Source organism: Telmatherina bonti, assembly GCF_933228915.1.
Source record: "Telmatherina bonti genome assembly, chromosome: 11".
NCBI classification, from domain to species: domain Eukaryota; kingdom Metazoa; phylum Chordata; class Actinopteri; order Atheriniformes; family Telmatherinidae; genus Telmatherina; species Telmatherina bonti.
The window spans coordinates 20,089,939-20,117,574 of NC_136629.1; the positions used below are offsets into that span (position 1 = coordinate 20,089,939).

The 27,636-nt window shown below is 38.5% G+C and overlaps 1 protein-coding gene across 1 annotated transcript; it reads right to left on the reverse strand.

The window, feature by feature from the left end:
* Window positions 1-27,405, reverse strand: klhdc3 (kelch domain containing 3). The gene is made up of 11 exons (XM_079248469.1): window positions 27,336-27,405; window positions 25,520-25,754; window positions 23,934-24,110; window positions 23,599-23,714; window positions 23,442-23,513; window positions 21,635-21,848; window positions 21,297-21,383; window positions 19,888-19,996; window positions 4,937-5,010; window positions 3,694-3,772; window positions 1-1,569 (listed from the first exon to the last, which is right to left on the reverse strand). Exons 2-11 carry the CDS (start codon window positions 25,671-25,673, stop codon window positions 1,503-1,505), a joined length of 1,149 nt encoding a protein of 382 aa, XP_079104595.1. The 5' UTR covers window positions 25,674-25,754; window positions 27,336-27,405; the 3' UTR covers window positions 1-1,502.
* Between the last annotated feature and the right edge of the window lie 231 nt (window positions 27,406-27,636).

A 27,636-nucleotide genomic window follows, 5' to 3' on the forward strand; every position in this document is an offset into this window, starting at 1 on the left:
ACAAAGTCCTCTATGGAGTCACAACCAGCTTCATGCTCACTATCCCACTGTTAAGGACCACAGTGTCCAGCTTTCAGTGAGAGCAACAACCAAAGACATGACAGGGAAGTGTTGAGAAAAGACCTTACAAACAGTTTTTGTTTTGGTCTTTTATGGGATTTGTTGATAACAGCAGAAACATTGAGCAAACCTCCTTCTTTACCCAAAAGAAAACATCCTTATTTTGAGCATTTCCAAGTTGTCTCCAAACTGCATGGTGTGTGTGACCTTATAACAGCCCTTATGCATTTAGAACATTTGCTTGTTATTGTACTCAAACACTTTTCCTTGGTTTAAATATCTACTATGACTAAGTCAGTCTCCAAAAGGCTCTCTGAAAGTCACTGGATTGTCTATAAAAAGGTATAATATGCATATTAGTGATGAGTGTCCCTATGACAACAGGCATATTGGAGCAGGTGGGCAAGGATTGTATGTAGCTTTACAAATCTTCCACACACAGTTTACATTTGCATCAAAATTCCCTTCTACATTTGGCACCAAACAAAAAACTAAACAAACAAACAAACAAATCAAAAAAGACCCTACAAACTCAATGAGCTGAGGAGCGATCCAGCAGGTCCTGTCACACTCCTCACTGCAGCACTTCAGAAAAACCAACTAAAAGGCTATTTTCTCGGGAATGGCAGGTGTTAAATGAACGGGAAGCCTTAAAGACCCAATGATAGAAGCCATTGAGGGAGGTAGAAGGTCTTGATTATTTTACTGGGCAGACAGCTTTCTTTAGCTGCCTTGTAAATCACCTTAGAGACACTTGAGAGCAGTGGGTGCCATTCAGCTATAATGAAGCAGGGAAATACCTTAGCATTGAAAATCAGCCCAACAGACTTTTAACAAGCATGAAACTCCACTATTGTAGTCCAGAATATTCTTTCTCCTTCCACTAAACCCGAGTGTAATAAGTTAGCTGTTCCTGCTTATGGACATGATAGTTTTACATGGTTTTATGACCAAGTTAAAGCTGCAAGACATGAATTGTGACAATGACAGTCTTTAAATCTGTAGCTCAAGGTTGGCTGTAGTCTCTTCAGGGAGTGACATCTTGATATCCTCAACAGAAGTTAGCTCTCAAGACCTTTGGCTGAAGTTTTTCGCCTCGTCCTGTGCTTAAGGTCGCAAGTCTATGATTATCATAGGCTGATTGGATTTCTAGAGGCTAGAAAGAAAAGAAAAAAGGTGAACTGGCACCAACGATATCTGTCTCGCACACCCCAGTCTTGAAGGTTAAAATATCCTTAGGCCTGGCAAGATGCACGACGTCCAGGGAAGTCTTAAGTTGGATATTTTGGTCAGTACAAAGTTTTCACCTGTAGAATGTGGGGAAAAAAGAGATGTGGAAACACATCCGGACTACTCATAAACTGTCCTCTGGTGCTCAGCTGACTGAATAAAAGTCCAGACTCTTTAAACAGAATTCTGGTTCTGTTTCACATTCAGCTGTGTCAGCCGTGTGAGGAGAAGATGGGCCTGCTGATGTTGCTGTTGGTCGTCATGGCTGCCAGTTCCCACCTGCAATAAACAGAGGAAATGAGCATGTCTCCAAGTGTCGTTGAATATGGGAAGGCGTAATGTGCATGCAGACTGATTTGCTCTTGTCGCCGGTTGCCTTCATATCTAGTGAACTTTGTGTTTTTACCTCACATCTTGTACTTTTATTGACTTTATCTGATGCTAATTAATAAGAGCAACAAGATGAAAGCCACAAGAAACATTGATAGTTTGGAAAAATAATTTAAAAAAAAAAAAAAAAAAGTGTTGTAAATCTTCTGTACTGACATTCAAACGGCTGTGTGACAATCCCCCCTTCTGCCGTCAGCTATGATGTGGACAAGACCCTGCGGTAACGTGAGCATCAGGAGCAGGAGCTGACAACAGGGTCTAGTGCTGACCTGATGACAGGTCAGAGGTTGAGTTCCAGATTGTTATCACTGGCTCTGGTTTCACACTCACTCCCTCTCAACTGCTTTGTTCGTTTTTTTGTTGTGTGCGTATGTGTTTAAGAGGGGAGATTGGCACTGGAGCTGGAGATGCCACTGAGGGGCAATGGGAGTTAACCAAAGTCTTGCGACCCCACAGAAAACCCCACTAAGGGTTAGAAACACAACTGCAAACACCAAAGTGGGGAGCATGCAAGGTGGCAATGACGGTGCAAGAGAAATGAGAGGTTAAGAGGAGTAATTAGTATCAGATTTCAGTGGACCAGGGTGTTAAAAAAAAGCTCTTTAGTGGAAACCCTCAGTTTTAGACACACTTGCTCCAAAGAGTATGAGCAAGTCTGCAGCTACCTGAGTTTTATTAGTTCAACAGTATCTTTAAGGTTTTTACTTAGAAAATAAAATTCTACATTTGATATCCCCAGGGACATTATAGTTCATTGTTTAAAAGACTAAATAACATTCAAATCTATTTTAACTTATTTATGGACAATTTATGCAACAACAAACTCAAAGTGAATTAAATCCCCATCTCCATATGGAATTCATGTAGTGTAGTAATGATGCTACTATCTATCTATAACTAGAACAGCGCTCAGAGAGCGCAGAGCTCTAGCAAGCCGCTCATGTCCATCCATATTGGGAAGAATGTTTTTAAAAATTCCTGTGTCCATAATTCTTTCCAGTTTCCCAAAATTCAATGGAATCTTAATTAAACCAAGACCCACTCAGTGAAAAACAAAAATGACAACAATCTGCCCAGTGGTTTTTGCAACAGATATATATATATAGAAAAACATAGGCCCCTTGGTCGGCGTAATAACAACATTAAAAATTCAAGAATAGGATTATAATTTCCTGCACTATAAAGTTTAGACATAAAAACTGCAGCAGATGCAAACATGCATTTTGCTGGACTATTTTTGCTAGTTAAATGTTTGCATCATGAGCCAGTATTAGGAGTGGACTTCTGCTAGGAATGGATCCTTAACTAACTACCACACGTTCTGCCATGACTACCAAAAGACACCAGAGTTCATCTGCAAAAAGGAAAATGTTTTCAGCACAGAGAAAAAACAATGGCTGCAGATATCATTATTTTATTGCCAGACAAAATGATTAGTCAATTATGATTAATTTGCTCAGTTATACTACAAACATCAGAGGTTTTGTTGGCTTGTGTAACATTTTATAAATTTCATAATGCACTAAAAGAAAGGCTAAAATTATGTTTGAAGCTGTAAATCAGTTCTTTGTTTCAATTCAAGATAGCACCAAACAAGATACCATCTTGCACCATGTTGTTTTGCTGTAATGTGTCTATGTCTTAAGTACATTCTCCTATCTTGGTGTTTTTTTTTAATCAAGAGCCTCTTCTCCAAATTGTATATGGCTATACAAACTACACACAAACTGAAATGTCACATACACCATGCTAATGTTTCAGTAAGATTGTCTGATTCTTCTATATACAAACCTTAACGCTATTAGCTGAGCTATGGTATAATTATGTGCAAATTTAACTTTACAGACACTACAAGCTAAATGAAGGATAATGGCTCATAATTTGCCTTTCTGATGAATAACGTCATTACTGAGAGTGATGCCAAGACTGACAAGCAGAATACAAATAGCATGAGCAACAATATGTTACTTCTATGACAAAACAGGGCTAATGAGAGGAGGATGTATGTCTGACCTGATATCATGTGGGAGGCCAGACTGCTCCAGACTGTACTGAATAACAGCTATTTTGCATAACGTCTTCAAATTAGGGCCTGAAAAGAAGAAAAAGCATAATGACTCACGGGCATTAATTATACTCGTGCAAAAAATATCCACTTCAGCTGTGGGAATTCAGATCAGAGCTGGGCAGAATTATTTCTGAATGAAAGATTTAGATTTCTTATGTGTGATGTAAAAGAATCATCATGATCTGTCTTCACACCAAGAACACAGAAAAAAAAACAGGAAGATTAACACAAGAGGATATGCAGAGTATGATGATGACAGCGTCACTATATTTGATTACAAACCTGCTTTCTAATAATACCTAAGAACCTCCTCTTACTATCCTCGTCATGGCTGTTTCACCATATGTTCACTGATAAACAATGTGAAAGCACACGTGACTGGCACAAGGAGGCGTACGCCACAGTGGATGCCACTGGGTACTGCCAGTCCCGGTGTAAGCCCACCTACACAAACCCAAACTGTGACTTGAAACCATTACAAGCAGGTCCCATGCCGGCAGGATATGTCTATATTTGGTTGTCCATTAGACGGAAGTGTCTAATGTGATAACACAAAGCGGGCCAAGGCCAGCAGACAGTACGGTGAGAAACGAAGCAGTAATCTAAGAAGGGTGCTGCTGCTGTAAATTACATTAACAACATGGCAGATTGTGTTCTTACACCTGCAAGGAGTGATATTTCTTTTGGGTGATAAACTATTTAAGCTGAGGTAAATAACTAGCAAACCTTTTTTTTTTTCCCCAACATGTTCACCAGTTACTAAGCAACACTAGCTTTCATTTGTCTGTCTCAAGCCTTGTGATATCATAACTTTGGTAATCGTTCTCCTCTAACTGGTGTTGATCCAGTCTGTTTTATAATGTGCCAGCTAAGTCCTACACATAGTAAATGATAGGTTGTAGATGATGGTGGTGATTGCCAGCCTACACCATAAACCACAGTTCTTTAACTCTGTCTCATAGGATCACTGTCCTATAAGTTTTAGCCGTTTCCTTCCTTGCACTCACCTGGACCAAATAAATGGCTCATTAACAGGCTTGTGCAGCACCTCACAAACATGTGTTGAGGAGATTTGTTTTGCTTGAATCAGGTGTGTTGATGCAAGGTAGGCCCTTAAAGACTGGAGCTTAAGAACTCTGCATGAGCTGATGGACAGGAAAGCCAAAGAACTGAGACAATAATACTTACAGAAGTCTAAGATATAAAGGTCTGAATGATCCATGAGGTTAAATTCGTCCCCCATTCCTTGCTCTGGACAGGGGCTGTCAAGAAAAGATGAACAATTTTCAGATGGTTAGAGTAACTACCGAGACTTTCAGCATATGTAAGCACGATCATCACAGCTTCCAAGAGTGTAATGACAATCAAACCGTTTAACTTCCGATAGGTAATCAGTCAATGACCATTCTGGCAATTGTTCTATAATCACCAAGGTTTATTATCAGCCACAGATTATTCCCAATAAGAAAGGAGCTGCTCACGCAGCACTCTGCTCTCCTTATCACAGACCGACATGATTTAAACCCACAGGAAGTGGAGCACTGCAGTGAGACGGCAGGCTGGCCACTGCTGATAGTCTCTCAGACCTGGGCAGCCGTTCTTATCACTGCACATCTGTTTCCTGCCACAGCTAAGCACACACACACACACACACACACACACACACACACACAAACTTGTGACACACCTGGAGCATCATAACTTCTTGTATTGTAATTCTATTCATATCTCGTAATAACGATGCAAAACCCAGCTACTGGGACAGATACTGCATAAAAATGTAGCTAAAAGAAATAGGCCAGAGCCTGAGGGAGTCTCACTAATATTTTAGGCTTGATTTACTTTCAGAAAGCTGTTAGTACAAATCTGTACGTGCAATGGATACATATCGCTGCTTTATAGTCATAACAGTGCAACCAGAGACCTGACTAAATATGAAGATAAAAGTGCTCTTTGCAGTTTCACACCACCCAGCAGACAACTTCCTCAGCAGACAGCCATCGCCAAGCTACTGAGTGACTCTGAATATCTATCACAGAGAATAATGAGGGATGTAGCAGCCAAGTCTGATCTCTAAGAACAGATTAACACATTATAAATTCTGGTAGGCTACTTATAAACAAGCCAGTAAAAGCCTCATGTCCAGTTCAAACAATCTCTTTTACTGAACTGAGTTGCTTTTATTTCTCCCCTTGATGATCCTCTTACTGAACTCAAAACACCATCTCCTCCACTGTCGCCCCACCCATCAATCTCTATTCCCTTTTTCCCTGCTGTCCTCTCCATCGCATCTCCCTTTCGCTGTGTGTTCAGGATGTTGTAAGGGTTTTACGTTGCTAATCTTCCCTAAACAAACATGGTAGTGGCTTAAAGCGGCCAGGAGAGGTGCTGAGCACGAGCACAGTCGTCCCAGGGGGCCAGCTGGGGAAGTCATTACGTCCCCTGCCCCCAGAAGGTGACCCAAGCTTATAGCAGGAGACTTTATCAGAATACCCTCCACCTCTAAAGCTATCTGCAACATTGCTGAGGATTCAGGAGTATTTGCAATTCTGGTTAATCTCTAATAAATAGAAAAAAAAACAGTTATTGTTGCTTTATTGTACATGTAGTTGTTGAGCTCTGTTAAGTATAATTAATATGGAGTCTTTAATGAGGGTTTAAGTTAATTAACTTCATTATATAGAAAAATAATGAAAACTACTGATATAAAACTTAAATTGTGTTCAATGACATCAACTCTGGTAGCGAACCTGTGTATTTGCAGAGTACATTTATCATGACTTCAAACAAACCAAGTCAGGACTTTGCTGCTGTATGCAACAATGTGCATCTATGAAAACAAGAAAGTGTTTATTCTTTCAACTCTAGTGTTGTATGTATCAATGAAAAAGAAAATAAAACATTATGTACTAACCTGGTTTGACAATATAATTTTATCAAAAACAAGGAGCCAAGGTGCCTAACAAACAAACTAAATACAAGGTTACTGCTTGCATAAGAATGAGGAGAGAATGCAAGCAAGTGTGACAAAATCAAGTTTGGGCAGTTTACTTGTCTGGTGCACTCAGGTGTGTGTTAACACAATGCCAAGGAGAAAGACATCAGCAACGATCTGAGAGAGGCAACTGTCACTGCCCATCGATTGCCCAAGTAGGGAAAAAAACAGTGAGTTCACCCCAAGGTTAGAGCCTGCAATGCTTGGAGACATTAACGTTTTTGCAAACTCTACAAGCCTCATAAAATGTTATAATTCATGATGATTCATGACAAATTAAAGCACTCAACTTAAATTACAAAACTTCTCTTTGGAAATAAAATGGCAGCAGAGCTTAGGTTCGCAAATGTGATAATCTGGAATGATCTCCTGTAGGTGAGTGATCACCCATCACCCACTTTCAGTGGGTAGCAGGTCTTTCCCAGTGCAAAATTGTTGTCAAGAGCCAAAAACACCCTTATTTCCTCATTCCACCAGATCCGTGTCAATGATGCCAGTCTTACATCTCAGACTGAAGGGAACCTGACTTTGTTTTCTTGAAAGGACAGACACCAAGTTTCAGTGTTGTACTGATCCGGTAACCAGAAGAAAACTTAACTTTCTACAGTTGAATCTTTCTGTTAAATCTAGTATGTGTGGTTAAAATTTGCTACATTGGTTGTCACCGAGAATTCTCAGCTAATCTTATTTTATTCCGTTTTTAAAGACCAATTAAGAAGAAGCTTTTATTTACTTCTCAGTTGCACTTTTTAAGTCATGCCTTTTGCAGGGGATTAAAAACAACTATGACAGAATTTTTTTATTCCTGATGAAGTGACTGAACATTTTTATTAGAACAGTGTTAGTTATACAATTATCAAATGACTGAGCACACAGCCTAAACAATATATTTGGCATTTAGGTTTATTTGTTATTTTTAAATTATTTATTAGTTGTTGCGCTTTTTATTCCATGTTTGTGCATGTAAGCACATAAATTTGAGAAGTTGACATTTTTTTGGGTCATGGCTTGTCATTTAGGGCTGATGTTGAGTCTCAAAGCTAGAACAGTTGAGAACCACTGTTTTAGGCAGATGAGACCAAAGAGGAGATATTTGGCCATGATGCACAACAAACTGGTGGAAACCACACAGAGTAATGGTAAAAACACATTTAAAGCATGATGGTAGAGGGCTGAAGATTTAGACTTGTGCAGCTTTAGCACCTGGACACCCTGTAGTCACAGAGTCAGCCATGTCCTCCGCTGTTTACCAACGATTCTAGTCAAATATGGAGTCATCTGTCTGAGCCGGCGCTCCACTGAAATTGTGTTATGCAACAGGATAATTATTAAAAGGACATTGGAAAATCAACAGAATCACAATTCCTTAAAAAAAGAGCAAAACATCAAACTGTTGCAGTGACTCATTCACTGCTTAAAATGCGATGACAGCACATTAATGGTGCACAAGTGAATGCCTGAAAACATCAATGATTTGAAGCAGTGTTATAAATAAGAGTGTGAAATTCCTCCACAATGGTGTGAGAGACTGATAACATCATTCAGAAAAACGATTACTTCAATTTATTGCTACTACAGGAAGCTCTACAAACTGTTCAATAGTTGTTTTCCCTTTTTCACACACTTGTTCTGCATGACAACAGGCAGATTTAGTTAGAAAAAAATAGCTAGATAGGCAATGATGTGCTGTTCTGTCATGATTTGTTCCTCAAGAAAACAAGACAATCACCTGCCGGTTATTTGTGTTTCATTGCATTTACAGACTTCTGATAGAAAACAATATAAATTAACTTTTCAGCTATTAAGCCATTTTCAGGAGGAAAAATAAAATGGAAATACTGAAACACTAATCATACACAGTCATAAACATATGACTGAAAAGTAGCATCCCTATCTATAAAGCACACTGCAGTAGCTGTGGGCTACTGTGCAGGCTCAGGGAGGGTACGGGCTTTGGATGATGACGTGTGAAAGGGCCCAGATAAGAAGATGCTTTAATAGGAGCAACAAGTGAATGAAGATTGCGTCCCCTGGGATAAAGTTTTCTCGCATTCTCATGAATAATATCAGCCCGGGTGTGAAATTCAGCAGCGCATTAGGAAATGTTAATGCTTCATTGGTCACTACAAAAAGGACCAGGCTGCAGCAGACTGTAACGGCAAGAGAAGGTGTAATGGAGGGGGGGGGGGGGCAGTAAGAGGTGTCTAATAGACTGGTAGTGTTTAAAAGCGGGAAAGTCACAGTGTGCGACTTTATTTGGCATCCTGGTGTTTGATGGGCCACTTTGTTACTTGATCAGCAAAGTTTCACTATGTGTGAAAGTGCTCCTCCCCCTGCAGCAGCAGAGATTCCCAGTCTGAATGAGTCCTGAGTGATGACGCACCCCCCACTAAAATAACACTGGTTGCTATTTCAAACAACACTATATGAGGGTGTCTGATCACCTAATTGCCAAGTCCTTTTAAGCAATGCACTGCCTGTTTCTCTTAATGATCCTCCCAACTCAGGTCTCCAAACTGTTAAAGAGGTAAATCACAATCCTAAAACTGATGAACAAACAAGTTTGGGAACACTTGCAAAAAACAGGAGAAAGACAACGAAGACACAAAGATTGAGAAGGGACAGCTTTTCTATACTCTGAAGAGCTGGAACCCGTCTGGTTGTAAGCTTGTTTTCAGTGTCTTCATTGGCCATATCCTCATTCTTTGAGTGATAGGATCTACATCCTTTTCCTTTCTCCATTTCTTGCTAAACTCTGCTTCTTTAGAACCATCTGACCCACAGGAACTCATCATACACTACAACTTCCTGCAGAGCACCTTATCAGGACGGCCAGACGTGCATCGGATGATTTCAGTAGCATATTTACATTTGTGTTCTCAGTATGTAAAAAAAGTGGTGGGAAAGGTTTTCCTTATACTGTTAGGAACTTATATTATATGTATAAAGAATTTGCATGGTTTTCCGGTTGAGATAATGGGTGCAGCCGGACAAACACTGAGGTAGAAATTAAAACTCAAATAATGTACAATAAGTTATAATAGTTTTATGATTATTTGGCTATAACACAATTTTTATTCCTTATTCTCAAAGTCGCTCTTCAAAACATGTTCATTAAATTAAATGACAATGTTTACACTGGCATTATCTGATTGGTCTGGTTGAGAAAGCTTTTAAGATTCCAGCCACAGTTGGCAGCAGTTTCAGAGTTCAACTTTCTTGGGCAAATCCAATAGAGCAAGTTATCACAGATCCATAGATTCTTCTCCATTTCTCTTGTTTTAATCTCTGTGGTCTCACATCTTACCAAGCTATCTGTGCCCCCTCCTGGGCAGTGGCTGGACAGTGGATTAAGACCTGTAGCTGCCCAGACCTAAACCCCTGCAGAGGATGAGACACAAACTACAGCTGACTCCCAGAGAGACGCCTGACTTCAGATTAGATGAGTTGCCAGGCCCCTAATGAAGTACGAATCTCAAATTTCAGCCTCTGTGGACAAAACGTAGTGCACTAAGTGATGATACTGAAATTAAAAAATGAGCACAACAAATCCAGAGCAAAAGGATATTTAAACCCATTTTATCAGGAAATAATTCAAGGCTTTTAGCAGGACAGGTTGTTATCAACCTGCCTGCCTATGAAATGAAGAGGAGGAGATTAAATAATATTTCACGGCCTTGAACACAGCCGGGTAATATACTGTGGAGGTGCTGTCAAATGTTCTTTTATAGTTGGCAAATGCCTTTAAAAAAGTTACTTCCTCTATAACCCTCCTTACCTGCTGCTCAAGACTAACGTCAAGGTCAAGCAAGCAAAAACATTAGAAGAAAATATTAATGAACTCATCACAGCAATCGTTTGCAGATTTAATTTGTCTTGTTAGTTTGTTAATTAACATTGAAGTTTTAGATCTCAACTGATGATCTTTAACACTTTCAACAATAATAATGCTATTAATTGATCCCAAAAATTATGTCACAAAACTTTATTCAGAAGACAAAATAAAGAAGTAAATGACTGTCAGTATCTTTACTGACTAATTTAATCCTATTTAGACTAATTAAACAACAACAACACAAGTTTATTAAAGAGGCAATGATAGAATAATAAATAGAATATATATTAAATAACAGTCTTTTGGAAGATTCTCAAACCAGCGATGGAGTGTAGAAAGGTGAGGGTGTCAGCATTGGGTATTAAACGAAGAAGTTGGCTCTCCATTTTGTTCTCAGTCAGATTAATCAGCAAGTTAGAAAAACGTTTTTTTTTGGTTTTTTTTTATTTTGCCAAACATGGAGAAAAAAATTAAGCCTGAGGAATTCTAAATATGTACATGCCACTGCTCAGGTAGGCAATCTTTAAGCTCAGAGGCAATACTGCAAGAGAAAATATTGTACAACCATGATCAGTATAGCCACAGTTTTATATGGAAACGTCACCTGAAATTGTGTTACAGTACAGAGAAGCCAAATATTAACTGTACACTGAATTTTCTGGACATGCGCTCAGTTCAGATGTTCATAAAGATAGTCTATAAATCTTAATATTTTTTCCTCTTGATTAATTTTATAAAATCAAAGGTATTGTTCAGTGAATACACCAGAAATCTTTTGTTTGCACCTCTGCGCAACTTCCATACATAATGAAAACCAAGTTATTAGATAAGTAAATGTGTACTCATGCGGCCATCTTCTAAATACAATGCTTAAAAACTTAATAAATAAGAAGGATAAGTTCATGATGCATTCGCTTTACTGTAGTGATAAGGCATCTACATGCGAAAAACCAACTTCTCTTACCGAGATAATGCCAAATTTGTATTTTATATGACATGAGTAACAAGTTTGTTCTTTAGGAGTTAAACTAAAGGGAAATAAATGCATTCATTCAACATTAATCTCTTTGCATTAACAAATTTTTACAGGCCTTACTAACACTTAAAGACCTATGAGGAGTATTCATGCGATTTTACACATTTGTTCTTTGACAATAGAAAGTACCAAGAAAATCTGTACTTGTGACAGATTTATGTTTTTGTACTTTTTCACAGCATCAAAAGTACAAAAATTAAACTTATACAGAGATAATTCTGTTTTGCTGTCTCTTCTGGTCACGCTGCTGCTGTCATGTCATCTGCTTTGTTTCAGAGAGGGTTGGGCGCCAGCGGCTCCTCCACAAACACAAACACAGCTGGCGACAATAATTTAGATCAAGTGAAAATAACTTGTTTCTCAACAGATCTGAACACATTAACTTTTTATTTTATTTTTTTATTTTATTAATTCAGTATTTCCACATTACTTTTCCAACATTCCAGTGCCTGAATATCCTAATGAAAATGTAATTGTCCTTTAAAGGGATGTATTTACATAACTAAGCAATTATATTATTATGTCAATGGTGCACAATGGTTTGAAAATCCATATTAATCACAATAATTAAATGTTCATTAATTCATGCTGATAGTGTTTTTGTTGTTTTGTTCAAATCAAGCCATCTAAGCTTGCTCTGTAACATCTATGTTGTTTTTAAGTGTGGTTTAAACATGTCTTGTTCATTGTGAATGAACAGCTACCATTAAAATAATTCAATGACTGGTGTGGTTTGCTTGTAATTTGTACTTGTTTACATGGACCAGCATTGTTCGACAGAGGGCCAGAAATCATTAGGAAGTGTTTTGGTTGCATTGACAGCGGTTAATCAAAAATTTACATTGACAACAGAATCACAAAGACTCGCCTATGCAGGCTGTTTATTTGAGCTGCTGTGCAACACTCAACCCCATGACACCATAATGTATACAGCCTGTTGGCGGGTTAAGGAGGGTTAAGATGCAGATGAAATACTATCATCAGCTTGTCTTTGAAGAGTAAATCACAGTGATGCTGAGCTGCCACAAGGTCTTGTCCTGCCACGTGCGGGATGCCCCATATCCTGTTGGGGTCGCCTTCACTGTTTGACAGGTTTTTATCTTGGACATCCTAACACACACGCAAACACACATGCAAGCAGACAATTATAAAGGAAACTTCTGCAGCCTGCCCTTTGACACTAAAGGCCAAATGACGACATGTGTGGTATCAAAATCTATAGTGTGTTGACAGGCATCTTTCCATGGAGCCAAGTTTGCAGATTTCAAGATACTCTAGTCAAAAATCTAAACAATAATCCTTTTTTTTTTTTCTTTAGAACTATGGTAGCAAAGTAGAAAGCTCTGTCTCAATCCCATTATGTGTTTAGTCTAAAGTTTAGATTGTCAGGGTTTACAGTGATAACAAGCCACACCTCGCACAGCTGCACTATCCTACCAGCCGCCATCTCGGCTTTTGATAAGGTGCAACACAGCTTTGCAGGAGATATCGAGGCACCAGCTTTCTGACCCTCCATGAACCACTAAACATAATCAATGAATTCTGCAGGCCTTTTACTGCGCTCATCAGCTTTCTGTTTTGAAATGACCAGCTAAATTCCACACAGATTAAATATCATGGTGAGATTTTGGTGGATTAAATGGGTTGAGATGTTTTGGCTACCAGTGAGATTACCTGCTATGTGGTCTCCCCCTTATTCAGAGTGTAGCGTAGGCACACACTCTCAATGGTGATGGCACAGTGACAACTGTCAAAATTCTACTTTATTACTAAAACAGAATCTGATAACAAACTACTCCTCCTCAAATGTTGAAGATTTTTTTTTACCAACACTGCAGCGGACTAAAGACAAAAAAAAGGTGAAATTACAGAAGCATAATGCATCTAATGTTAGAAATGGCGTCAGCATGCTTTTCATCTTTGCTAAATCACTGGATATTGCCAAATGGATGAAATGTGCTAAGACTGGCACAGCAAAGGAAGCATGTGAGTGTATGTGCACCCTGCTGACGTCAGCTTGGCAAGAGGAGCTGTGAGTCACTCAGCAATGTGAGTACATTCAGGCAAATGCAAAACAACCAAAATGCTACACTTCAGCAGAAGAGAGAACTGTTCTGCCATGCTGACCTCTTTTAAAAAAAAAAGGATAAAACAAAAGGAAAGAAAAACAAAACTGTTTTTAAATTCTGAATAAATGAAAACGTTAAGTGAAATATGGCAGAAGGTGATATTTAAAGAGCTGGAACATAAACTCTGAATGTGACACACAGTGGTCCAAGATATCAACAAGCCAGAAGCTAAAAAATGTTTGATGAGCACTTAAACTAAAGAAAACCATTATATGACAAACTTGGAAATACAAAGTTTGGGTTGTGGCCTTGGTGATATGATGTATGTTAACAGTTTTCTTTCATACTAGCAAGTACTGACAACATTCATTCAAGAGATTATAATTAAAGGTAAGGTAGGAGATCCTGGAAAAATGGTTTGAGCAGCCTACATTCTGAAAATACACTTTTTAAAAGTTAAAGCGCTCCCTCCAAAGCCACGCCTGCAAGCACGGAAACATGCAACGCTTATTCCAGAGGGTCACTGTAGTTTCATGCAGTATGCTAGCCAAAGGGGAGCATGCCGGGGTTTGAGGGGGAAAGAGATAAAAGGCTTTTGAGTTTAACAGAAAAAATACCATTCAATCATTTAGAATGGTTAAAACTATTGGACGTTGCTCTTTTACCCCTGTCCATTCCACTGGTGACTACATTTTTTATTTTTGTCTTATGGGATTTAATTCAATGGCTGCATTTCGGGTGTGAAAGGGATTTTAAAGCAATATAGTAGAATGCTCATGGGAAACATGTCCACCCCTACCTTTAATGTAGTCAGTTATGTGAGCAACATGTTTGCTAGATCTGATTCCCAAAAGATAACCTGGCACGCCAGACTGGAGTAATCTATATATTCAATACAGAGTGACTCAGTCTGGAGTCCCTCCCCATCACAGAGATTTGCACTGGCTTTAAACGAACCGGCCACTCTGATTGGTTGATCTGACGAAACTCTTGCCTCTTGCCTTGCATCACCACATATTCTTTCAAGACGGTAAATGTAGAATTTCAAGATGCTGTTTTAAATGAGGTTTAAAAAGCAACACAGAGTTGCCAATAACGCCCTGTAGCCTCAGGTTTTTACATAAAAAACGACACAGGTCATTTATGTCTTCTGTACTGCACGCCATATTTGTTTTCTTCTGTTGCGTTCGCTCTACTGAACACTTCTGGACATTGTAGGCTACCGCTTTACTGACGTCACATCTGCCATTTTTCTTATTGGTTTACTCCACGCTTGTTTGTCCTGGCCCTAGAAACCCGTTGATGCGAGTGAGTCCTCACACTCTACGCTGGTACAGCAAGAGTCTCACTTGCCAGGCTACCCAAAAGGTGTATTATCTGTGGAAATGAAGAAGGTAAAATCTCCAGTGACAAAGACTTTTTGTTTTCCTGCTTTAAGATTACTTATGAGGTTAATCTTTTCATATGCACATAAAGAAAATAAAAGGACGACGACACAAAATGGTTTAATTTCTTAAAATAAATGCTGACATCAACATCACTATATTTGCAGGTTTGAGTACATCCTAAAACTCCTGAAGATTTACTTACTGACTGAAGAGGTCTCTGTTTTGTTTTAATAGTCAGATATTCATAACGTAGCTTTAACCAAACATGATTTGTCTGAGGTCACATTAATGAGGACAATATCTTTTTCTCACGTAACTAGATTATAAACTCTGAGACCTTACCTGGCCCACTTAGGAAAATCTATGACATAAAAGAGATGTATTCATCTCTGAAGGCCAGTCTGCCATCGACTGGCCTAGAATGACAGCTACAGGTCCCGGCTGCTCACAATGAAATGCATTTAAAATCAATCTGAAGAACACTCATTATCAGCAGTGCACATAAAGGTGCTGAAGGAGTACACCGACAACTGGGAACATTTAGATCTTGACATTTGGCAAAGACAAAGACCGCCTTCGATAAATAGTAGCAATTGAGCAGAAAGGGATGATTTAAATCAGACATCGTTGCTGTCCTCAGGGTGCCATGAATACCCATCAAGGTAAAAACATATCCCATGAATGGATCCAAAGAAAGAAAACGCTGCCATGTCCAAGTAGTTCAGGACCAGTGCCAGACTTCCCTCCACAGATTCAGAACTGTCTGCTCCCAGCATGCCAATCTGTCATGTCCTTGTTCACATCCTGCCCCTATGATGCCCTGTTTCCAAGCTTAAACTGTTTCCTAAATTAGACCAAATCCAGTTTATCGTAAGCATTCAAACACAGAGGATTTTGAATGCCAACCATGACGGCAAAAGTGCAACAGGAGAGCAATATCTGAGAGCATTGGCTTCTTATATACTAGTTTCAGCACTATTCAACATATAACATAACATATATTTCCCATAACATATAAAAAAAACAAAAAAGAAAGAAACTCATTACAAATCTAATGGATTTAGCTGCACATTGCATTTGTATGTAGGTGAAGGTCAGTGCAGGTGGAGTTGGTCATGCATGGGTCGTCCTTTCATGGAGCAGCGAGCAGGCATCAGTAAATGAGTGTAACAGAGGCACTGAGGGTGTATCAAATTCCACTCCGTGAGAAAGAATGCTCCCCGAGGTCATAAATCAAAGATGGGGCAGAATTTCGCGCCTTTCTGCAGCTCAGTATGCCTGTTTACACTGACACAAGTTGCACTCAAAGGACAGCCACTAATGCCCAGCCTGTCATTAACAAACACAGTCTGCTCAATTTCCATCAAAGAGGTAAAAGATTGTATAAATAAAAAAAAAAGAAATAGCACTAAACCTTGTTAGCAGATACTAAATATGCACTAAAATACAAACATCTATTTTAATCAAAGGACTCAGAGGTGTCTTAGTTACATAGCATCTTTGCAAGAGCCAGTCTATTATTATCAATTTGACTTTTCTATGTAATTAACATAAATAATTCCATTTACCGTTGAAATGTTACACTCTAAATCCCAATCTAAAGCATAAACCCAAAGGAAAACCCTTCTTAGACTCACCAGCTTTCTTAAGTAAAGCAATAAATAATTCCTGAAGAAATTCTTTTAAGTAAAACAAATATAATAAACAGGGAATAAATATCAGCAGTAGGGTCTGTTTTACATCAGTCTGATAGCAGAAGCAACAAGGAAAATAAGACGTGGACAATAAATTTAAACACAATTTCCTTTGGTAGACCTACGAAAATGAGGAGCCCCACAAAGAACACAAGCAAGGTGTCCAGCAAATAACTCATGACGACCTGTGCAAGCATTCGTCAACTGCATTGAGACAGACACCAATAACTTTCTGGCGCTGTTAACTGCCCTTGTGTTGCTAGGTCATCCCAAAAATAAACAAGACTGACAAACCAATAGGTGGTTTTAATGGTTACGCTTACACTTAATTAGTCAGTCTAAAAGTGAAAGAAAAAAAGAAGTTTGCACAATCTTTACTGGTGCAAAACATGCCAGATATAAAAACCCTAAATAAATCTTAACTTCCTTAGAAAAGCAGTGAAAGCAAACAAAGGAGTTTGATAAGAAGCTGTTGGTAGTGTGTTTGTGTGTCTTGTCTGTGCATGTGCTTATGGGAGTTCCTGTGTGTAAGAGGCTTAGGTGTGCTCATGTAAACAACAAATGTGCAATGGTGGTCAAAAAAACCCCTGTGACCAACTCGCTTAGAGCCTGTGAGGGTTTTGCTCTAATTTGTACAGTAACAGAAAACAATAGACTTAAGACAACAAAGCAGCCGCTTAACAAACAAAATGCTGCATTTTAGGAGTACTGCAGACTTGGCATACTGCAATATGTACTTGTAAGCTCAATCAGCTTTTTGGTTTTTTTTCTCTTTTTTTTTAAAGCACTGAATACATCTACCCTTTGACTTTTCAACAGGATGTTGTAGATATTAAGTGGTGTTTGATTTCTTCCTCTGTGCCCTTCTTCAACCCAATGACACTCCCTTCTCCAGTCTCAGCACTATCTGCCTAAACAGGAAATCATGACTCCTTAAAACTCATCCTGAACTAATCCCAGAAAGAACCTCAGCCAATCCTGAATTAAATTATTTAAAATAAAAATGCTTTCTTCTTTCTATCATTTAAATGATTGTTTAAAAATTTGTTTATCCTAACCTTCCCCCTCCCACCCAAATAATGGTTCTTTCACATTATGTCTTCCCATTTTCTTTTTTTTTTTTCTTTACTGTTTATATTTTAGGAGACAAAAAGTGGTGGTGCTGCACATAATACTGTCGGTTATATGCATGCATTATATAACATCATGTAGTCAGTGCAGCTCTAGTAAAATTCATCCAGCAGCAGGCAGCCACCTTGAGGACTTCAGTGCCTGCAGGCATTGTGTGGCTCGGAGGATCTTATCCACAGTTTTCTGATCCACCAACAGGTAATCCCTGTGGCGTTTACCTGATAAGAGTGTCCTTGTTGATAAGAGCAGGGCAGGACTCAGACACCTCATTGACCATGCCTACCCGTAAGCTACCTTATTACTCTACTGGCTACTGGCCTATCACACTTCCGTCACCAGTCTCGCGGCACCTAACCAGATACAAACCACTGGCTATCACCACAGTCTCACAGCCCACGAGGGGAATCATCATGGACTTCTGTTTTGATGTCTGAGGAAATTTAAAATATACTGAAGTAGATACATCTAATATTTTATAAAATGCATTATTTTTCAAGTAAGCAACATAATATTTTGGCTCCAGATTGATTTTCCAAACAACACATTTTTAGAGAAATCCAACCCCAAATTTATTGTAATGGTCTGAGGGGAGCATCTCGTCAAATAAATATCTGGAAGATGAAGAGTTAACAGAGGTAGTGGCATATCCTCAAGTTGCAGTTTTATAGAAAAGTTCTTTATTTTTAAGAGGCAAAATGTGTCTAAAATTATTGTCTGAGAAAGCACTGAAAGCTTGCTTTCTTTTCTCCAAGTCTTTTATGTCTTTTCTTGTCAATGGAAATGTTTTAATTCTTCTCCTTCTCTGTGAATGTTTTCCTAAAGCACAAAACTGACCTCTATGCTAATATAAGCACTCCTGGTCTGTCTGAGTACATCAACAGCAAAACTTTTGAATGTAGCTTGTTTACAACATGTTTTTGACAGAAATAACCATGACGTCAAGAATGATTCATTATTCATTTATTAGCATAAGTAAACTTGAATTGTTTGGAAACTGTTTATTTATTCCCTGAAATTACTGGTAAACACTCATGTCTGGTCACCAGGACAAACATATTTATCATCACAAAACCTTCAAGCACGTTTTCAGCAACACTACAGATCAGCCATTCGCAGCACTATTGATGCAAATGTAACACTTCTTTTTCCGTAATATAGCTAAGATTTTTTCAAAAGGCTAAATGCTTGGGATTAACGATTGTAGTTGAGAATCGATTTAACTTTTACTGTTAAAAAACAAAAGCTCATAGTGGCTAAAATAGCACACACTGTTTGTATTTACTGAAGATGGTGTGGGCTGCATTATTAAATAATTTAACAAGATGAGTCAATAACTGTGATTCAGATGCTTTGTTTTGTCACTTATAATCAGTCTTATTATCAATCAGTCTTGATCAATCACTTCATAAGACACTTGATATTTGGTATTTACATATGAACATGTAAGTACATTCTTGTGAGAAAATGACATATTTAGAGCAGTTTAGCTTTCAAATTTCCTTGTCTGTCAGGGGAATGAGAAAACCAGGACATATTTATCAGAAAGATCCACATTATATGAACTGTTCTGCAACTAAACTGTATTATTGAGTTATTTTTTATAAATGCTGATGTAATCATTATAAATGCAATAATTAACTTATTTATGACTAGAAAAGCATCCTGAGACCAAGTAATTTATTCCCACCAACATTTGTAAAGAACCCGTGTCAACAATCCCTTTGAGATTTATCAGAAAACTTAATAGAATTTAGGTTTGACCAAAACCCACTATCAGAAAAAAATATCACAAAAACCTGCTCAGTAGTTTCTGCATAAAATTGCTAACAAACAGACAGTTAACATCACTTCCTTATTCCACGATTATCTGAACACGGTCAATAGTGCAATATGCAGCAGGTAAATGTAAAAAACAAAATAATTGTTTTGTGCGTTAACTGTAAGCCCTTTAGACACAAAATATTTTTATTTTTACAGTTTTTGCCCCTTACCTAGTTCCTCCGAAAAGGATGATTCGATCACCAACCATACAACAGCACTGTCGCCTTCGTGGACACGGGCCTTTCCCCTTTGGCTCGATTTTCTTCCAGCAGAAGGCTTCTATAGTGTGAACATGCAAGATACAAATAAAACCCAGATGACAATAATGGAAAAAGAAGAAATAAATAAACAGTGGCACATGACACTCGAATTACTGGTAAACACTAAAATTAAAATTAAAATTAATCAGTCAAACATCTGATTACGCTCACTTTCCTTAAACAGCTTAACACATGGATCTTTAGTACTCATGATTATTAGGAGCTAAATTAAAGCAACTACTCAAACTCTGAATCCCTTTTATTTCTCCTGCAGTTTATCCAATTCCAGCTTCATTAAAAGACAAAAGCTAAGAGTAAAGGGAATAAAAGAACAAAATTAAAGAAAGCAAACTAAAACTTCATGTGAATAAAAAAAGTTTCCTCTTTTTCTCTGAAGCACAGTATGAGTGATGATTTTGAAGCTCTCTCTTTTATTCCATATAAGGCTGAAGAGTAGCTTCACACACTTGGATTCAAACAGCATCACTGCATCTCTATGGCAACAGGCTATTAAGTCTTGGACGCTTATCAATATAATTAAGGTGCTGCCACCTAGTGGACGGTAAAGAGCAGGTTTGGGTTGTAAAGCAGAGTTAAGGTTCCCACAATATAAGCCACTTTTTACATTTATATTTAAAACATTTTATCCACTAGTACATGAATACCAAACCCTCTGATATGCTAGACACTTTTATGGTAAAGATCAGTAGAGTTGAATAAACCTTTATAAATCCGTAAATGTCAAGTCAATTTTTGACACAACTTTATTTTATTAACATTAAACCTAAAGTATGAAAACAGCTGTAACCGCTGTTTTCCTTTGTGTTTGACCATCATTAACACAGTGAACATTTTGTAGAATTACACCAGTATATGGGATAAGTATTGTGAGGGAGTATCCTCCAGGTGTGTTGCTTCAATAATGACAGCAGTGTTTTGGTTGTAACAAAAGTGCAGTTTTCCCCAGGAAAGTGCTTAAACTAAGAATTGATCGATTAACATTTGTCAACGCTCCAGCGACTGAACTATTGTCAGTTTTTCATTTGAGTGCTTCGGGCCAACAGACAGTCATCTGTGATCCACACTCTGCATAATAAAGAGGGAGCACCCAGACACTATTACAAAACTGGTAATGATGCAATGAGGGAGGAAAGCATTGTCTGCAAATGAATGAGGAAAAAAATGGGTCAACAAGAAACCAGTAGTATAAGTGGTACACTTCCTGTATGGATGCAAACAGTGACAGGGTAGTTTAAAAAAAAACACTATGTGCAATATGACACTTTTACAAAAACTGAATTACATAGAAAACATATCACCTGGATTGAATTTCCAGAGGTCATTGAAGTGTCGGTCCAGGCGGGCGTTGTATCCTCCAAATATGTAGAGCTCCCCATTGTAGGAAACTAAACACAAATCAACCATTTTTAAGGTCAATCACAAAGACAACTTCTGGACTATCCAATGACACAATGTCAGCAAAAAAGGTCAAATCCAAGCTGGGGAATAAAAGTACAATTAAACAAATATGACAACACTTCAGAACAAAAAGGTGTTAATAACTCTCTACTTAAATTTTTTTTAAAAAGTTCTTTTCAAAACACTGATCACTATTTAGCTCACAAAGCTGGTTTTGGTTTTGTGTGTTTTGTCTTACAGGCTGAGTGACTCCTCCGTCCCTCTGGCAATGGCTGTGTTGAAGGGGTGCTCAGCCAGCAGTTGGTCTCTGTGTCAAACACTTTGATCTTGTTGCAGTAGATCTCGTTGTTGGAGTGGAAGGGGCCAAAGCGGTCTGCCCTGCCTCCAAACACAAACATTTTTGTCCCTATAATGGTAGCTGAGTGAAAGTCTCTCCATCGTGCCGGAGTGCCCTTTGCAAATATAAGAAACAGATGATGCTGTGATGGTTACACTTTGACAAGACAAAGAGGATAAAGCATCCTAACTCAAAAAGATAAACGTAATCCAGATATGCTAAACTTGAAGCTCCCTGTGTGAGCTAATATTAATCTAAAATTTTTAACACTTTCTGCGCTAATTAAATGTATGGCTACAGATTATATTGTTTTCACTGTGCAAAACTGGCAAAATCAGGCAAACAGCACCATCTAGTGGAACTAATTACTACTAAAACCCACAACATTTTTGAGACACTCCCATTATTTCTAAACTACTTAACAAAACACTTGTTACAAAACAGTAATCAACTGCAGAGCTAAAATACAGTCACTTAAAATACAAGCAAATATACACAAATAGCAACATATTATCTGCCTTCACCAAATGAATCCTTTTTCATTTACCTGACTTAAAGCCATGCTAAAGCTTTTCACAAGCCTTCTATGTCTATGTCCAGACTGTACTCCAGCTGTTTTCTGTAACTAAAACATGAGGGAAAGCTTCTTTTTTTTCTTTTTTATGTAAACTGAATAATCCTCTGTAAGCTTTTTGCATTTGGCAACCTCTTCATTAGTGGCATTATACTGTAGAGGTTTTGTAATCAGCCAATCCTACCAGTGAGTACAGAGGTAGCAACGCTGCTAATCCCGGTAATAACCTGTTTTGTTCTTTTGTTCTCTGACTACAAACGTTCTCTATTGTCATGTTTATATTTCCTTGAATACACATTCAATACATATTTTCCAGTTTTAGCCTCTCTTCATTGGCTCCCTGTGCTAGGATGGATTTAAAAATTCTTCTCACATATAAAGCTCTCCAGGAAAAGCTCCATTGTATGGCAAATATTTCTGAGTTCAATATATTAAAAACAGAGCTCTTCACTATCAGACTGCAGGTTTACTTGTGGCTCCCAGAGTCTCTAAGAGTACAACAGGAGGAAGAGCCTTCGGCTTTCAGGTGCCTCTTTTATGGAACCAGATTCCAGTTTAGGTTCGGGAGGCAGACAACCTCTCTACCTTTAAGATGAGGCTTAAAATGCTCCTTTCTGATAAATCTTATAGTTAAGGCTGGTCTGCCACAGGCTTAGACTGCTGAGGGCTGTCCCATGATGTACTGAGCATTTCCTTTTCCTCTCTCTGCTCCTTAACTTCCATGTATAAACATAAGACAGCATTGGCATCCTTGACATATTTCTCGTCTCTCAGCAGGTCTCATGACTAAAAGTTGCAGGGCCTGTTTGTCTCTTTCCAGTCCTCACCACCCTAACCAGTTGAGGCAGATGGCTGCTCTCCCTGAGCTGGGTTCTGCCAGAGGTTTTTCCTTCCTGTTAAAAAGGAGTTTCTTTTTCCTTTCCACATTCGCCTTGTGCAGCTCAGGATGGGGAATTGGATTTAAGTCAGGATTTGCTGCAATCCGTTGGTTTTCCTTAACTAGGAGTTTTATTATGAATGGTCTCGAAATGATGTGTCTTTAAATTACACTGTTGTGAAGTGCCACTATACAAATAAAGCTGAATTTAATTGCATACCAAAAATATTATTTAATAATAATAAATATAAACTTACTCTGGCATTAATTAATGACCAAACCATTGTAATGGTATCCAGCTTGTGGATGTCATTGGAAAAGCAATCCGCCTAAAGAACCAGAACAGAAGATTTATATTAAATTTCAATGTTCCATTGATAGTACATCTCCCAGTGAAGAGTGATGAAGACTCACCAGCTGCTCATATCCTCCAAATATATACATTGCCTTCCCCATGACACAGGCTGAGTGGCCATCCCTTGCCCCCGGGACTGTGCCTGAAATCTTGGGTGTGTACCATCTGTGAGTATCTGTGAAGCAAGAACAGTTACACCAAACTGAGAATACTTTCATGTGAGATGCATCAGTGGAAAACCATCACATGTGCAGGTGTTAAACCTCACCGCTATATAACAAAAAAAAAACCCTCCCTTTTGCTTTTAGAAACTTCACATCAAATGATGCACCTGAGAGGAAATACAGCCTGAACCCATTGCTTGACAGCAAAAGTTAGATGACGGTCTACTTACTGACATCAAAGGCATACAGCACATTGCAGGCCCCCTCTGTGTCGTTACGACCACCCCAGAGGTAGATTGTATCATCCAACAGCACAGCAGTGTGTCCATAACGCATATATGGCACTTCACGGGCACGTTCGTGTCCTCCCGTCCTAACTGGAGGCAACTTCATCCAGCGCAACGACACTGAAATACAAAATAGACCAGACAATTATACTAACTCAGTTCACATTTAACATATTATTATTAGTATTTTTTACCGTGGTCAGTAATATTTCTAATGCCAACTGGCGTGCATTATTTTTGTATATACACACACACATCGTATGGCAAGTTAAATTACTGCAATATCACTCTGTTACGGGTGTCACCATAGCAATGCGTTAATCAACTGGTTCACATCCACTGATTTTGACAGATGAATAAGAGAAATACGCTGTAGCTTGACAATGGTTTTTAGCAAACAAACCACATCGAGGCCAGCATAAAAGAGTTCCTCTACTCTAGCATATTTAGCAGGTTTTGTAAAAAACAGAAATAAACATTTGTTATAAAATGTTTACTGTGTGGAACCATGGATTAAACAACTCAGATCCGTGTATTACATAGTTTTAATGCGTTACACTCCGCTGCGCATGGTGATGTTCTGGGGTATTCGTCATGCATCACAACTGTAATGCACAGCTCCTCGTTGTTTAATCCTTACTTACATGTGTAACACTGAAAATTCCAAACATTAACAGAGCCCTACTTAATTTTTAATTCAATTTCTTTTAAAGAACTAAAAATTGAACATAATTTATTGAACTAATATAAATCACATAGATTTAACTGAGCTCCAACAGCTGTTGAACACATGTCTGTGTTCCTCTTTCACATTACGCTGAGAAAAGCATATTAATTTTTGCCAGTGAATATAATACTTAGTTTTTTGGGTTTAAAACAGAAGGAAAAGAAGAATTTCTGGAAGGAAAAACAAAGGACTGTAAACAACTGCAAGCTTAGCTGTAAAAAAGACATCAAAGAAATTGAGCACAAAGCAAAATAGCAATAAACAATATTTATGGTGGTCCTGTTTCCATGACAATCAGCGGAATAGTCGGTTCCACAGAGCTTTTTGTTATACATCAACAGCAGGTAGGTTCAAGCTGCTGTAGCAGTTGTAAAACCCCAGAGCAGGTGGCTGACCACAATAGGTTGAAAGAAAAAGAAGGGAGCAGTTATATAAGAATCAGGACATCCAACCATTCAGGGAAAAACACCTGTTTGTCAGCAAGCAACTGAAAACACATCTCACAGTAACAATTTCAGAAGTTTGACAGCTACTGTTTAGGTGGTGCAGACTGAACAAACCCAGAAATATTCTTAACTTTACTTACGAACCTGAAAAACAAATATCACCCCACAGATAGTATATTTACACTACATATTCTACACACACATATATTACTGATGAGACAAAGTACCTTCTCATACTCTTTGTTACAGAACAACTGAAATTAAATATTCCAAGAATTCATGTATTTTATAATTTAATATGCAAATGATTTTCCACAAAGTTCATTACAGTTAACAAACATATTTACACCACCTACCTGTGTTGAATACATGCACATCAATTTGACGAAGTGTCTCGTAGTCCTCTCCAGAGCAGTAACCTCCAAAGGAGAACACCTTGTGCCCCACCGCCACAGCAGCATGGTTGACTCTCCGCGGCCCTCCTTCTAGGTACACCGACCAGCGCAACATTCCACGCGCAAGCACCTCTTTAGGCACGAGTCTTTAGACCATCACTTTGTCGCCTGCATCGATCCCATCAAGTTCATGCAACTGAAACCAAAGTTTTATAACAACTGGAGGTTATGGCGCTCTCACTTTTAAGAACAAATGGCCAAAATGAGCAGGGCGATTGAGGAGGTCAGAAAATGTAACTGTTCCCTTGACTAACTCTGCTTTGCTGTAACTGTATCTAAGCTGGGAGAGTATTTTAAGAGCTGATTAGAACTACACCTACCAGTCCTCATTCTTTCTATTCATTCTTCTCTCTGCACCCTCCCATTGTTCCACTTAGGGAAATACCACATGGTTAAAAAAGCTGTTAACACTGACACATAAAAACTGATCATTCTCCAACAAAGAGTAAACTCTTAATAGTTTATTAAGGTAGTTAAGTATTTATCACATAGGGCATTTGGAGCAACAATACACTGTCATTTGGCTATCTTTGCAGCTGAGTTTGCATAGTTTTACAATCAAAACGGATGTTTCCAGAAAACATAGAAAACCAAAGAATATGAACTTTTCAGCGCTGACATTGTGCAATCTATCCAGACACAGATTCCAGGTCTGAGTAATTAAAAAACAAGTATTACAAGTAGTGAACCTACCTCCTACTCAACCATATGTCCCCCCCCTGCTTGCTTATTCTGTCTCAATGACTCAGTTTCTCATTGACCTCCAAACTTTGTTTGCTCTTAAAAATAAAGCCCCCGGAAGACTATCCAACATGGACATTTCTATTTCAATCCAACATATCTCTGAGGAACAACAAGCCAGTACTGTGCACGAGAAATCTGACTCTTCATCTTAAGCAAATGCCTTGTTTACAACACCGTCATTGTTTCGACAATACAAGATGCTGTACAAACAGCCACGTAAACTTATTGCAGCTTTTCATATAGTAGTAGTCTTAACTTAAAACTATTGTCGCTACACTCCTTATAGCAACATTTTTAAAAGGAGCCCTGTACATAATAAACAGCCTCTGTACATAATTATTTTTCCACGTTTTTATTTGTCACACTGATTCAATGAACAAAACAAGGACATTTCCGAAAGAGAAGCGTCTTCCTGACCCAGTCAACAGGACATTATAGATATCAGATGACTAGCCATGACAACGACAACTACAAAAGACAACAATGCTTGGGGAGAGGGACGCAGCGTGCTGCTCAGATCTTGTGTGGGAATGTGTGTTAGGGATTCGCACATCCCTGATTAGACTCAGTGACATTGAGCCACAAACAGTTACTAAAAGACCATAACGCCTGACATGCCAGCTAGCAACCGTTAGCTGACGTTATCAATGAGAGATAGCACGCGCCTGGAACAGCGACAAACCGCAGGGGGCGACTATCTGTCAACGTCAACTGTCACAGTAACAACCACAGTCATGGCGTAGCGTTTTTAGCTTTCCTTTATCCAGCTTTTTGTTACACAACTCTTAAAGAAAAGCTGTTGCTAGCTAGGCTACCGCTAATGTATAGAAGCTAACTACCTTAATTTTGCTGTTAGCTAGCTAACATGAAATGCATTTAAACGACTGTTAACAGTAAGCACGGCATCGTTTATTTCCCCTCATTGACCAGATTAAAAACGGCCGTAGAGTGATATCAATACTTATATGACTACCTTTAGGTCGAGTCGCTTGTGGTTAACTGATATTTAGACAAGCAGGACTATCCAGTGAGGAGAGATCATATGGAGATGTTATGAGAGGAGAAGCCGCCTACAGCGCCGCCTATCGGACGCTTTCATCGAGCGGAAACTGTGTGAATAAACGTTTTTACATCAAAACTTAAAAGTTGCCACGTTTATTCTCTATTAGCTTGTTATGTAACAGTAGCATAGTTAGGTTTAAAGTCCATGGTTTATGCCGAATTTCACATATATAGAACATCATGGTGAATAATTAAAACAGGGTTTTTAATAA